The sequence below is a fragment of the Poecilia reticulata genome, linkage group LG22 (assembly GCF_000633615.1).
Source record: "Poecilia reticulata strain Guanapo linkage group LG22, Guppy_female_1.0+MT, whole genome shotgun sequence".
NCBI lineage: Eukaryota > Metazoa > Chordata > Actinopteri > Cyprinodontiformes > Poeciliidae > Poecilia > Poecilia reticulata.
In genome coordinates, this window is record NC_024352.1 from 11,443,986 (window position 1) to 11,456,234 (window position 12,249).

The 12,249-nt window shown below is 39.8% G+C and overlaps 1 protein-coding gene across 2 annotated transcripts; it reads right to left on the reverse strand.

The window, feature by feature from the left end:
• Positions 1-670: 670 nt before the first annotated feature.
• On the reverse strand, positions 671-11,148 carry bmf1 (BCL2 modifying factor 1). 2 transcript variants are annotated; one of them, XM_008399430.2, is made up of 4 exons: positions 10,982-11,148; positions 8,704-8,901; positions 7,910-8,073; positions 671-1,830 (listed from the first exon to the last, which is right to left on the reverse strand). In XM_008399430.2, exons 2-4 carry the CDS (start codon positions 8,873-8,875, stop codon positions 1,714-1,716), a joined length of 453 nt encoding a protein of 150 aa, XP_008397652.1. In that variant the 5' UTR covers positions 8,876-8,901; positions 10,982-11,148; the 3' UTR covers positions 671-1,713. The 2 variants fall into 2 exon arrangements, with proteins under 2 accessions (XP_008397652.1, XP_008397651.1); XM_008399429.2 differs by having other exon boundaries at positions 7,910-8,103.
• Between the last annotated feature and the right edge of the window lie 1,101 nt (positions 11,149-12,249).

Here is a 12,249-nt window from a genome sequence, read left to right on the forward strand (position 1 = left end):
TGGCAAAGAAACAAGCCGGGACTGAAAAACCTTCATACGAGAAAGAGGTTAGGTCGGAAACAATCTGAACTCTTAAACAGGTGGAAGTCTAGTGCAAAAACAGTGGATCCACAGCTCCACTTAAAGGGCATGGAGGTCTGAAAACAATCACATAAAAAGAACACATAAAATGAAGGGAAAATCCTAGGAATAAGGCTATGTAAAAAAAAAAAATGTATATTTGGTGAAATGAAACTTAAAGTAAACTTTTAAACAGTGTGACAGTGTGCTTGATTCATTTGCTCTAATTTAGTGCATGGTGCAAGACCTTAATAGTTTTTTATATACATGTAAAAGTCAACACCCTATGTTTTTAATGTAAATATCTACTCAGTGTGCTACATCTCAGACATCCCTTAGCTGTTAGTACAGCTACAAGATATAACATTTCTATTCATTAACTTTCATGTCAAATGGCAGTTGTTTTATTTGGGCGATCCTGCTCTTCGTCCAGAGTGGGCAAGGCCTGGTGGGCATCATCAGTACCCGTTATGTCAATTGTAACCCAAACAAATTTTCAGTTGTGTAACTAAATGCCCAGTCAATGGGAAACTTTTTTTTTAATAAGTAACCTTTCACGATTCTGAGAAGTTTTTCAGAATAACGTTCATCACAGAAATTGGAACAAATGTATAGAAGGGACATTTATGCAAAAATTCCCAGTGAACTTATCTATGCTATCAGAAAATACAAGAATAATTAATGTTGCTACAAGCAAAATCGAAACAAGATCCTAAAATATGTAAATGATTTGCATGTTAAGTATCCACTACTGAACTGTATTTAAAGCTAATTTATCTTGTCAGTTCTTTAGTCATAAAAGTGGAGTCATCTGCATAATGTCTGACATTTATCTTAAGTCTTTCTTGATGTTTATCAGGTCTGCTGGCACCAACCAGGCCCGTTTAACCAGGTAGTGTTGTTCAGAACTGCAAACTTCACCTCTTATATAGTTGAAAAAGTCCCAAATGTTTGACATGTAGCGCACAACTAAACTTTGATAACAATTCACAGTGTGCCAACTTTTTTATGTACATGTTTACCTTATTCCTGAAATCCTACAAGATATGAAGGGTTAAAATTGACACCAAAGCACAGAAAATAAAGAGAAAAATACATAGAAAAGATAAATAGATAAATGTCCCATTGAGGTGAGGTGCAAAATGCTTTGTTCTGGGAAGTGGCCTCTTTGGAAGTGAGTAAATTAACTTGACTGGTCTCCTGGGGGACTTCAGAAAAGAAACCGTCACACCACATTACATTTCATTTCCTTAACCATCTCATCTTGCTCGTCAAAAAAAAACCTTCTGGCAGAAGACACTGACTAAGGCATTCCCAAGGTCTGTGGAGGTCAGGTCTTTTAAGAAGGACACATATTGAAGTGCACAGAAAAAAAAAAAAATGAACAATGTACTGTACAAGACAACTACATGACATGTAGGCCTAAATATAAACATTGTCCTTTAGATGAATCCCGGAGCATCATGGCATCTTCTTTTAAAGAAAAAAAACACACGCCCTTGTATAAAATTTGGTTGTCGCCGTCCCGCGGTGACTATTTTCCCTCCTTTCTTTCCTCCCTCAAACAGACCCGTGTTAGATTGGACAGTGCCTTCAGGAGTCCAGTTCGTCACAACAGAGACGAAGACAAAGGATATAAGAGGAAGTTCCCCCTCACCTCCGTCCTGCTCCACCTCCTCCAGCAATAAACCCCCTATCAAACAGGAGGCTGAGAAGAGCTGCAGTCATACGCCACCACAGCGGCCCCTGATTCCTTTGGTTTTGTTGATACTGAAAAAAAATCAAACAAAAATGAAGCATTTAGCCGTTAGTGCAGTCGACAAACTCCAAAAAACAACACTAAGAAAAAGTAATGATTTGGTCTTTATTATTGCGTTTAGTTTGCATTTGGTTGTGAAATGATGCAATTGACAAGAGGCACAGTGAAGTAGGTCAACTAGGAAGACAGAACCAGTCACTGGAACAGCGGTGATATTTCCACAACAGCCTGCTTCTGTCCCCAACAGCATTTATTACTTGAGCCTCTATCTCTGTGCTGGGTCCACACAAAGTCAGGCTTCCTAATAAACATTCCAAGCAATAAACACATTCATCATACAGTCACAGTTTTTTTTTCTTCCTAATCTGTTTGCTTGAGACCAGCAGCCAGCAACTAAAGACGAGACTCTTAGGTCTGCAAGCCAATTGGATTGTGTACGATTAGGGGGGATAATGCTATCTCGCTCATTGAGAACCTGAGATAAGATAATTGTACCAAATGGGATTAGGGGGCTCCTGATGAGGGCCAGAGAGTCTCTGAAAAAAAATGCATCTACATGACAGCTACAGTAGTCCAACAGCTCACCTGCTGATGAAAGACAGACTCTTTTATGGCTGATAATGATGAGACTATTTTCAGTCTGTAGTAGTCCAATTAATAAAGCTAAATTTACTTTAGCTAATAAGGCTTAAACTATGACTCATTTTATGTGACAGGCCAACACTGTGTAGTGTATATTGTGAAGTGGAGGGTCAGTTATATATGGTTTTAAATAAGTCTGAAAAGACTGGCATGCATGTCTATTTTGCCCCTTTGAATAAACATTTTTTACAAAATCCTTTTACTCTAAATGTCTAAGACTTTTTTAAGGTGTTACTGGCTGTAGTGGCCTTTATTTGATAGTGAATTGACAGGAACGTGGGTAATGAGAGGAGGAAGACATGCAGCAAAGGTCACCAGGCCAGGAATCGAACCTGCAACAGCTGCGTCAAAGACTAAGACCTCCATATGTGGGTTGTGCTTAACAATTGTGCCACCATGGCACCCCGCAAGTCTAAGTCTTTTGAGATATGCCTCAACCAGCTTTACACATCTGGAGATTGAAACATTATCCTGAAGATGGCATGCCCTGCAGTTCCTTCTGGGCATTTATACTTCACAAGTGAAGTCAATACATTGCAAGGTTCTTGTTTTTTTAAAATAAAGTCGTCGGGGGGGATTCATAGGAGGTGTCATGTCACATAATGCTAAAATCTACACCAGAAGTTTCCCCCATGCTACTCTATTGAAAACAATGGTGGACAAACTTAGTTTAGCAATCTTGTTGCATATGCTTCTAATTTAAACGATAAAACTTGCCTTCTTACTATTCTACAGCTGTCTGGTCACACACCATCCTTTTACGAAAACCAATGATGCACCTTAATCGCTGTTAAAGTGTTTTGTGAAAGGGGCTATTTTCTTCCTCTTCTTTTATGCAATGTTTCAAGTCCAGACCGACTGGACTGGATGGAGAAACAATGACCAGAGCACCTCCTTCCAAATTTTTGCATTTTCTCCTAAATTAGTTTTGGTGAACTGCACATGAAACTTCCTATGCATTTTGTTTTTCACAATGGGGTCTGGAGTGAGCAATTAATAGCTGCTAGGTGACTTTTCCACCTAGCCTATGAATCTCTGCAGATCCTCCAGAGTTACCATAGACCTCTTGGTTGCTTCTCTGATGAATGCTTTTCTTCCTTGGCCTGCTTATCGTTTTCCCATTCTCTTAAATTTTGATTAATACACTGAATAGGTCTCGGTGAGGTGCTCAAAGATTAGAACGCTGTTTTATAACAAAATGTGGTGCTCTAAACATGACCTGTCTGTTATGTTCCTTGGTCTTTATGATGATATTTGTTCACTAGTGTTCACTAACAAACCTCTGAGGCTTTCTGAGAACAGCTCTAATAATACTGTGATTAATTGCACACCAGCAATTAATCACAAAATCTCTTAACTAATTAGGAAACCGCTAAAGGTAGTTGGTAGAACTGAATGTTATGTAGAAGTATTAGAGCAAGAAAATGTGGTTACTTATAGTAACCACATAACAGTGGTAACAGAAGGTAACCTTCACATTAACAAGGTTCCTTCACATTTTCACACACAATTTTCTTTACACTTGCACAAAAGCTAAGATCGCAATAAAAACCACTTCAGTTCGAGGTTGTAATGAGACAAAATGTGGACATGTTTGTGCATGATTGCTTTTGGAAAGCACTCATCATGATGTCCAGACCTTGAAACAGTTGAAAGACAGGAGCTGCCACTGTGATAAGACTGTTGGGTTTTTTCATTCTCTTATCAATCTGTGGTGAACATTGCATGGTGTTGCGTAAGCTTTACCATGTTCCAGCTAGCATGAGATAATCTAGCTTTTCCACTCCCCTACTCTTACTTGTGCTCCAAAGAAAAAAAAATAAAATAATGAAAAAGATACAAAACCATGGCATCAGCACTTGGGAAGGTCTCTGTTACACATTGTATCTAAATTTTGCCTGGGGATATTATGATAGTGTAATAAAAGTAACAGAGTGGATTATATCATCACAAGCTAAAAGCTTAAACTTGAAAAAACATGAGATACATCTTCAGACTTTTTATTTAAAGCATAATTATATGATTATACTGGTAAATTAGATTTATTTGGTTGGCAAATATTGAGTATTTGTTAGCAAATGCTGCGATGCCAATATGTCATGTTAGGAATTTATCACGTTTTGCTCTAAACTGCAAGAAGAGCAATTAATCTTTCATCTCAAAAACAAAATGTTCTTGTGACCTTTTGCACTCACTTCTACCAAGTTAAGTAGAATGCACACAAATAAACAGAGAAAGAGAGTAAGAGTGACAACAAGAGGTGTGCACCAGCCTGTCACAGCGTACTCATGAGTCACGCCAGTAACTGCCAAAAGGCATCTGCCTCTAAATTTAGCTGGCTGATAGAGCGCAAGAGTCTAGCCAGATTCTCTGTGTCGTCACTCTGACACTACCCTGATGTGCTTTATCATTTTCCAGGGCAGGCTGTCCGTCAGGCCAGCTGCTCAGAAGCACCGTCTTATCACTTGAGTAAACAAACCGGCCTCCACAGCATGAAACTCTGGATTAGTCGTATCAGTAAAGAGAAAGAGCCCAAAGTAAAATACAAGCATGCAACAAAGGTTAGTAGAAAAGAAAAAAAAAATCTTTACAGATTAATAATAAGATACTAGAACTTGTTTTTATGTTAATCAAAACCTCTTCCCTCTTTTCTACAAGTGCTGAAAGGAGAGAGTGCAGAGATAAGGCCACAAACACAGCACACATGCACACACAGACACATGCACAGACACAGAAGATATTCAAGCCTGCTTTCAACACCTCCTATCCAAAGCACCGAGAGTCGTCTCTTAAAAAAACATGGGGATGAAACCTAACTCTGCTCCTTGCCCTGCGCAGACTGGAGCCGTCTTCCTGCCATTGTGACTGTCATTACTGCCATGTCTCAAATGGCAGACCAGCTAATGTCAGCCATCCTCGGGGGACCTCAGCGTCCCCTCCAGCCCTCTGTGACTGAGGAGCAATTTATCTGTCAACATCCACCAGCACTCCTGCGCTGCCTAATCCCTCGTTTCGCCTGCGGCAAGGAGCTCCCATGGAGAACACTTGCAGCCACACTGCTAAGAAAACCCATCAATGTGATGGCAGTCAGAAGCACTTGAACTGCTCCAAGACAAGTGTCTGCACTGAATAATTGCTTAATAAGTCGGCTGTGGTCCAGAGCAACAGGGCAGAGATGAGATAAAAGTTGTTTGTACAATGGGACCTGAAACATTTATTTAATTTCCCAGAACCTCCTTTCACCCTCGTTGTCAGTTGTGCGTTTCTACTGTGAGTTTCAAAACCAGGCTGTTAAGTGAGCAGGTCACTCCTACTGCAGGAGGACCGCTGAAAAATGTATCAAATTGTAATTTCCAACGTTATTTTACAATGTGCACCACTGAAATCGGAAAGGGCTGTTTGGATGCAATATTTGGAAAATAAGTGGCAAGAATTCAAACTCTTATTGGCAATAACCAGACTGGCAGATAATCAGTTACAGATACTCCAGCTGTAGTTCAGGGTCAATCTCTGCAGTGGAAATAATAGGAGTTAAATAAAACAACAACAACAACACAAAATACAACCCTGGTTCCTTGAAAAGTTTCCTACTGCTGAAACGCATCTAAGCATAAACCGCTGTTACTCAGTGAAACTTTTTGTCCCGATTCTCACAGAGAAAAAGTGAGAAGAGAGGGATGGCAAACAGCAGAAAAACAAGCATGGGTGTAGCCATGCATGCCGTGTGCATACACACACGCACACACAATACAAAGAGCTGCACAAGCAGTGCCAAAAATAGACACTGCAGAGGCACACACATCTAAGATTGTACATCATTTGTGTGTTTCAGCCTCAAAAACATGCCTCTGTAACAACATAGAAATAAACAAAAGAGAAAGATGGTTATAATCTATTTGCAAAATTCAGACTTTTCTTTTCAGACTTGAGTTAACTCAGTCATCATGGCAGAAGCACACAAAAGATTCTCACATTAAGTCATTATTATCACAATATGTGCATGCAGGATGTGACTGCACAAGGTTCGTTCTCACTCCGAATCTTTTGTTTGCTACAACAGTAAGAAGGGGCAAAAGCCACTTCCTCATCCCCTGACACAGTCCAGCCGAAGTTGTGCGTCAGTACATCCCCGGCCACAATTGCGCTTAACAGTAAACCTACCGTCTGACTGTCTGGTTCTCTGTGTGTGTTCTCCAGTGCACATGAGTCACGCTTTGCAGAGGTAGCATAAATAACCTCCACTTGATAAGCTCATGAGAAAATATCTCACACTTCATTTTGTGAGGTTAAAAATTGGAGGTTTTAGACAGGCAGGACAGAGAGGAGCCCTTTTTTCCAAAAGAGCTGAAGATGGCTGTTATCTGCGTACTTTGTGGTTTAATTTCCAAACATCCACCCCGGTCCCTTTTATGCATCATTATGGATTTAGACTCTTATTCATACTGTGTTTAATTTTTGTTTTCAGCTTGTTGCCAAGTACAGGGGTGACTGAAGACTCCCCGGAACCACAGCTGTTCCCCTCTGGGCTCATGTGTTGAGCTTTGGGTTACAACATGTTTACCTACTTCTGAAACTTCTGCTTTTTTTATGCTCAGACTAAAATGTGTTTATGTTTAATTGCATACATGTTGTACATCTTGCATTTGACAGAAGCTATATGTATATTGTTCAGGTATGAAGATTTAATACACCCCACGTAGAAGCAGCACACAAACTTTGTGGACAGGGTGTATTGTTTGAGTCAGGGATCCTTATGCCACTTGCCTCTACAGCACACTGGGGAAACAGGGGAAAGGAGAGAGAAATAAACAGGAAGAGGAGGCAGGGTAAGGGACTGGTGTCGGTGGGCTATGTGGGGGAAGGGCTGTCCTGGGATCTGTGGGCTGAGGGAACAAGAGGCACAGGGCTGAAGTTGTGCCTGAACTCAGCCTCTCCAAAACAAACACGGGGCAAACACAATAAACATGAGCAAACTTTTGACCCTACATGCAACTCTGTCAGGTTACATGATTAGGTGATCTTGTAAGATTAGATTCAAAAATTTTAAAATTACTTTTGGTGGTGTTACTGATGTGTGGACTTTGGATTATGATCAGACACCTTAATGCATAACGAGTGATAATTTACTGTTGGATTCAATTTCACCGCCTGTATCCATGAATATGCCATACATTTTTCTGTTTTTTTGTGTTATAATTCCTTGGAAAAGACAACTGGAAACTTCTATAAACCAACAAAAGCCTGATAGGCGCATCTTTAGTTTATGATGTCCCTGCTGTCGTATAAAAGCGATACAATAATGCTTTATTGTTGTAAAAGTTTCTGAACTACAGTTAGAATCTTTGGATTACTTTCATCCCTTCAGTTTCTGTTTTTAACCATAATGGTGTAAAATGCAAAATAAAGTGTATCATTCAGTGTATCATTCGGTGTATCATTCCCTCTCACCTGTTGTAAGTGTTCCCGGTGAAACTGGTCGCCTATCAGCTGAAGCTTCTGCCCGATGCAAGCCTCCAAGCTGAGTGCAGCCGGCTGGTGCAGGGGTAACTGCTCCATCCTGTTCTGCTCCTCTTGTTGCCTCGCGTCAAAATCCCTGACAAGTTCAAAATGCGCTGGGAAGTGCAATCGAAAACCTGCGTTACCTGTTGAGTGTCAAGGCCAAACTTATTATCTTGTAAACAGCCACATGGTCACTGTAGCAATCCAAATGCAGCAATGACTCATGCCAGACTTCCTTTAGGAAAAGAAACAAAGGTTTGCATAGCAATGATCAGTGTCATTTAGCCTGAACACATCTTTTTTTTTTCTTTTTTTTTTTCTCAGGGGATGAGCTGCAGTTTTATTACACATAATAGTTTTATAAGTTACTCACATGTCAGGGTTAGTCAGTTGTTATGGAGCTACTTTGGAATGACTACTGTATATGATGCCTGTGTAACTTTGCTATCATTGATAATCAGCAGTATAAACAGCACAGGTGAACATCTCTGCCACTTCTCTTCAGTCATATTGGCGCCTTTTCGACAGCAAAGCAGCTGGGTAGAGTGCATACAGACCATAAAAGCTGGTGTAATGACGACTATCAGGCGCCAAGGGGTGAGATCAGTGCAGCAACACGGTTAGGCATTTCTCAGAGTGAGCTGCATGTGATGATTTTGTGCTTCAGTTTTATAACACCGGTTTTCACACACAAGGCACTGTTCCCCTTTTTAATTTTAAAATGCAGCATGTCACCAACTTACCGTAGAATAATCGTCTGGGCTCCTCCGCAACACCACAGGGCAGCATGCCGTTGTGTAGCGCCTGGCCAGGACCGGGCGTCTGCGTGCCCCGGTCTTCACACTTTATCTCCCTGAAGGGCGTGCGCCAGCAGTTGGGATCTGGCTCAAACACATCATCCTCCTCATCCTCCATACGGGGGGCACTATCAGAGGAGCAGCCTTGAATAGATTGTGAGAAGCCATGGTTTAGCGGTGGGTGATATGGACTTTAAGTTTTATCACGATACTTTGTAATACTATTGTGATAACAATAAGACAATAAGAACTATTTATTACTACTTTTTTGGTTAGTTTAGGCTATGACTGCATGACACACCAATCAACAGCATTGTTATTAAAAAACATTGTCATTTGTAATATGCTTTTCTTTAGGGCATCAGTCATGTAAAAACGTGTGATTTGAGTCACACAACTGCATACTGCATTTAATCAGTGATTCATCAATAATTAAAGATCATTAATTTGAATTTACATTATAATAAATGTATAATAGATAGATAGATAGATAGATAGATAGATAGATAGATAGATAGATAGATAGATAGATAGATAGATAGATAGATAGATAGATTGATATTTTTGAGGCTGATCTTAGGTCAGACTATGCTGCCCTTGGATCTATTACTAACAATAACCTGTTAACCTATTTTATTCAGTCTAATAGAAGAAAACTGAGCCACAAAGGAGTTGGCATCATTTGTTTCTCAGGATTAAATTCAACAAATGACTGTGTTCAACTGTAACCACAGTTCACTGCGGTTATCCAATTCAGTTGAGGCATGGTCACACAAAATAGAGTTTGGCGGTCTCTTTCACTCGCTTTTGCCGGGCTTCTTAATTAACTGCCCTGTAAATAATTTTACTAAATTCGGCAATTTTGCACCATTGCACATATGAAAGTGACATTTCAGCATGCAGCAACAAAGCAACAAACTCTCACTAGAAGAAATTAAGCCAATTTTACCACAAGAGTGTGGAAAGAGTCTCAAAGAAAAGTTGGCAACCTCTCCAAAGGCAATGATCTGCTGCAAGTCAACCCTGAACCTTAAAGTGGGTCAAAGAGTTATCAAAATATGTCTCAAATTCAAGCCGCCTCTCGAGCAAAACCCAAATCCACAATCAAGTTGTAATACAGGGTTATGATACTACCACAATTCCAAATTAGGGTCCAAAGCAAAAACGTAATGACAGTCCTTGAGGAAAATCCTGAGCCACTTTCCCTGACCTGGTCTCCACAAGAAGGAGGGGGTTTGATTTCTTCAGCACAAGCAGAAAGTCCTGCCTGTCTGCTTTATGAGCACAGCTTAATGCTTTGTTTTGACAAACACAGGGTAAGAACACTCTACAAGGGCTTTGTAAAAGAAAAAAAAATATTAAAAAACACTTCCAGATGAACTCTATTGTTTTGCTTTGCTCCACTGCCCAGGCAGAGATCCGTGTGTTTCTGTCAAGCAGTGGCTCCCCCTGCTGCAGACACTATAAGTGGAGGCTGGCTGGTGGTCGTAAGCAGTGAGGCAGCTCTGTTATTGCCACAGTTTTTATACAACACAGCCTCACATCAGAACACTTCAACTTTATGTAATACTGCACATAAGATCTCAGGAGCCACATAATGTGAAAGGGAAGAAAAAAAAAAGTTTGTAGTCACACAAACAATTTTGTAAAACTTCAAATTGCTTATTTAACTATCCATACCGTTGAGATTATAAAAAGTTTTAACCGCAACCTGAAAATTATCGTTTGGCGTCAAAGCGGAAGTTGACTGATATGAGGGAGTTTCAATAACCCTGATTATCGAAAAAAAAAAAAAAATCATAAATTATAAAATAATGTGTGAAAATGCATTTTAAACATATCAAGCGGGAGAAAAATCGCATCAATGTTAGGCATATAAAGTGAAACATGTGCCATTTCACGTTTACAAATGTTTAATATTGCGTCACTTTAAGAGTGCTGAAGCTTTCTGCGGCGTAGAGCTCATTCACCGGCCGGACATGTGTGTGAAAGCCGGGAGAAGCCGGTTTAATTTAACTCCACTAAAACAATGGACAGTCTGCGTTATTTAAAGTTCTGCTTTTAACGGAGACGTACCGAAGTGCCATAACATGCTTCATGTTTCGAGACAATTTAGATTCTGTTATTTAAACAACGACGACGTATTGTTTGTTTGCGTCTCTCTCAGTATGATCAGCTGGCGGAAAAGCGTTATGCAGTTTAGACTTGTTTTTCATGTACTCACCGCAAAGCCAGGCTTCGTTTTAATAACTATCTCACCAGCACACAGAGGGGGCTTGGAAAAAAGACGAAGGAGACTTCAATATCCTGCCAAGATTAAGCGAGTTTAATCCGTTTCACTTCCACGGCTACTTCCATTCTGCGAGAAAGAACTGCTACAAGTCCATTTGACGTCAGTTTTAATCTGGGTCCGAGAGCGGGGTGTGCACGCGAGGTTTTCGGCCAATGGTGGCATTTGTTTATATCCCGCCCTCTCTGTCGTGTATTCAGACACGTGGATGGGAAATTCCCCCGAGCACAAGACGGCTTTCACGCTACTACTGAAATCATGTGGTTAGAGAGCCTTGTCGAGCTGCTGTCATCTGGAGGGTGTATTTACACACGCGTAGCGTATGTAGCCCTGGTTTACACTGACAGATGCGAACGTAACGTGAATGCATTGCCCTCAGAACTGTGCAAAAGCTTAAATCACTTTGCTTCCAAGTAATGAAGCTTTGTTACAGTGATCTTAATCAATATTCATGTCCTTTAAAACAAAAGTAGAATGACTCAAGACTTCAAAATAAAAGTTTCTGCAACACTTTATTTGAAGGGGTGTGCATAAGACTGACATGACACTTTCATAAATATAACACCTGCCAGTAACATCACTGGGTCTTCATGAATGTTTATGACTTGTCATGAAGTGTCATTTGGTCAATAATGCCACTTTAAATACAAAGTTGCATTAGAACTTGCATTAAAAGTCCATTAAAAGTGTCAACTGCATTTTGTTTCAGAAAAAATAACATTTTAATGCAAAGTTGCATTGAACTTTGCATTAAATGTTCACAAAAGGTATCAACTTTGCATTAAGTGTTATTATTTATTGAATGATACTTCATGACAACAATCATAAAAATTCATGAAAGGTGTTATGTTTATGACAGTGTCATGTCAGTCTTATACACACCCCTTGAAATAAATTGTTATCAACATTTCATTGCATCCTAACACGAAAGGTAAATCCCTTGCAAAATTATTTAAACCCCATTTTAAAATTTTTTTCAGCTTACGAGAACAAACCTCAGTGTGAATATGTTGGTAATTTATGTGATATACCAACAGAGAGTAAATGAAAAGAACAAAAATAAAGTTTCCAATTGTTTTCCAGAAAATGGTCTGAAAAGTGTGGTGTTCATTTGCATTTAGACCCATTTACTCTCATATCTGCAAATAATATTTAGTGTGTGTTCATGTAATCTGTTTTCAGTTTAATCACACCTCTTCTGT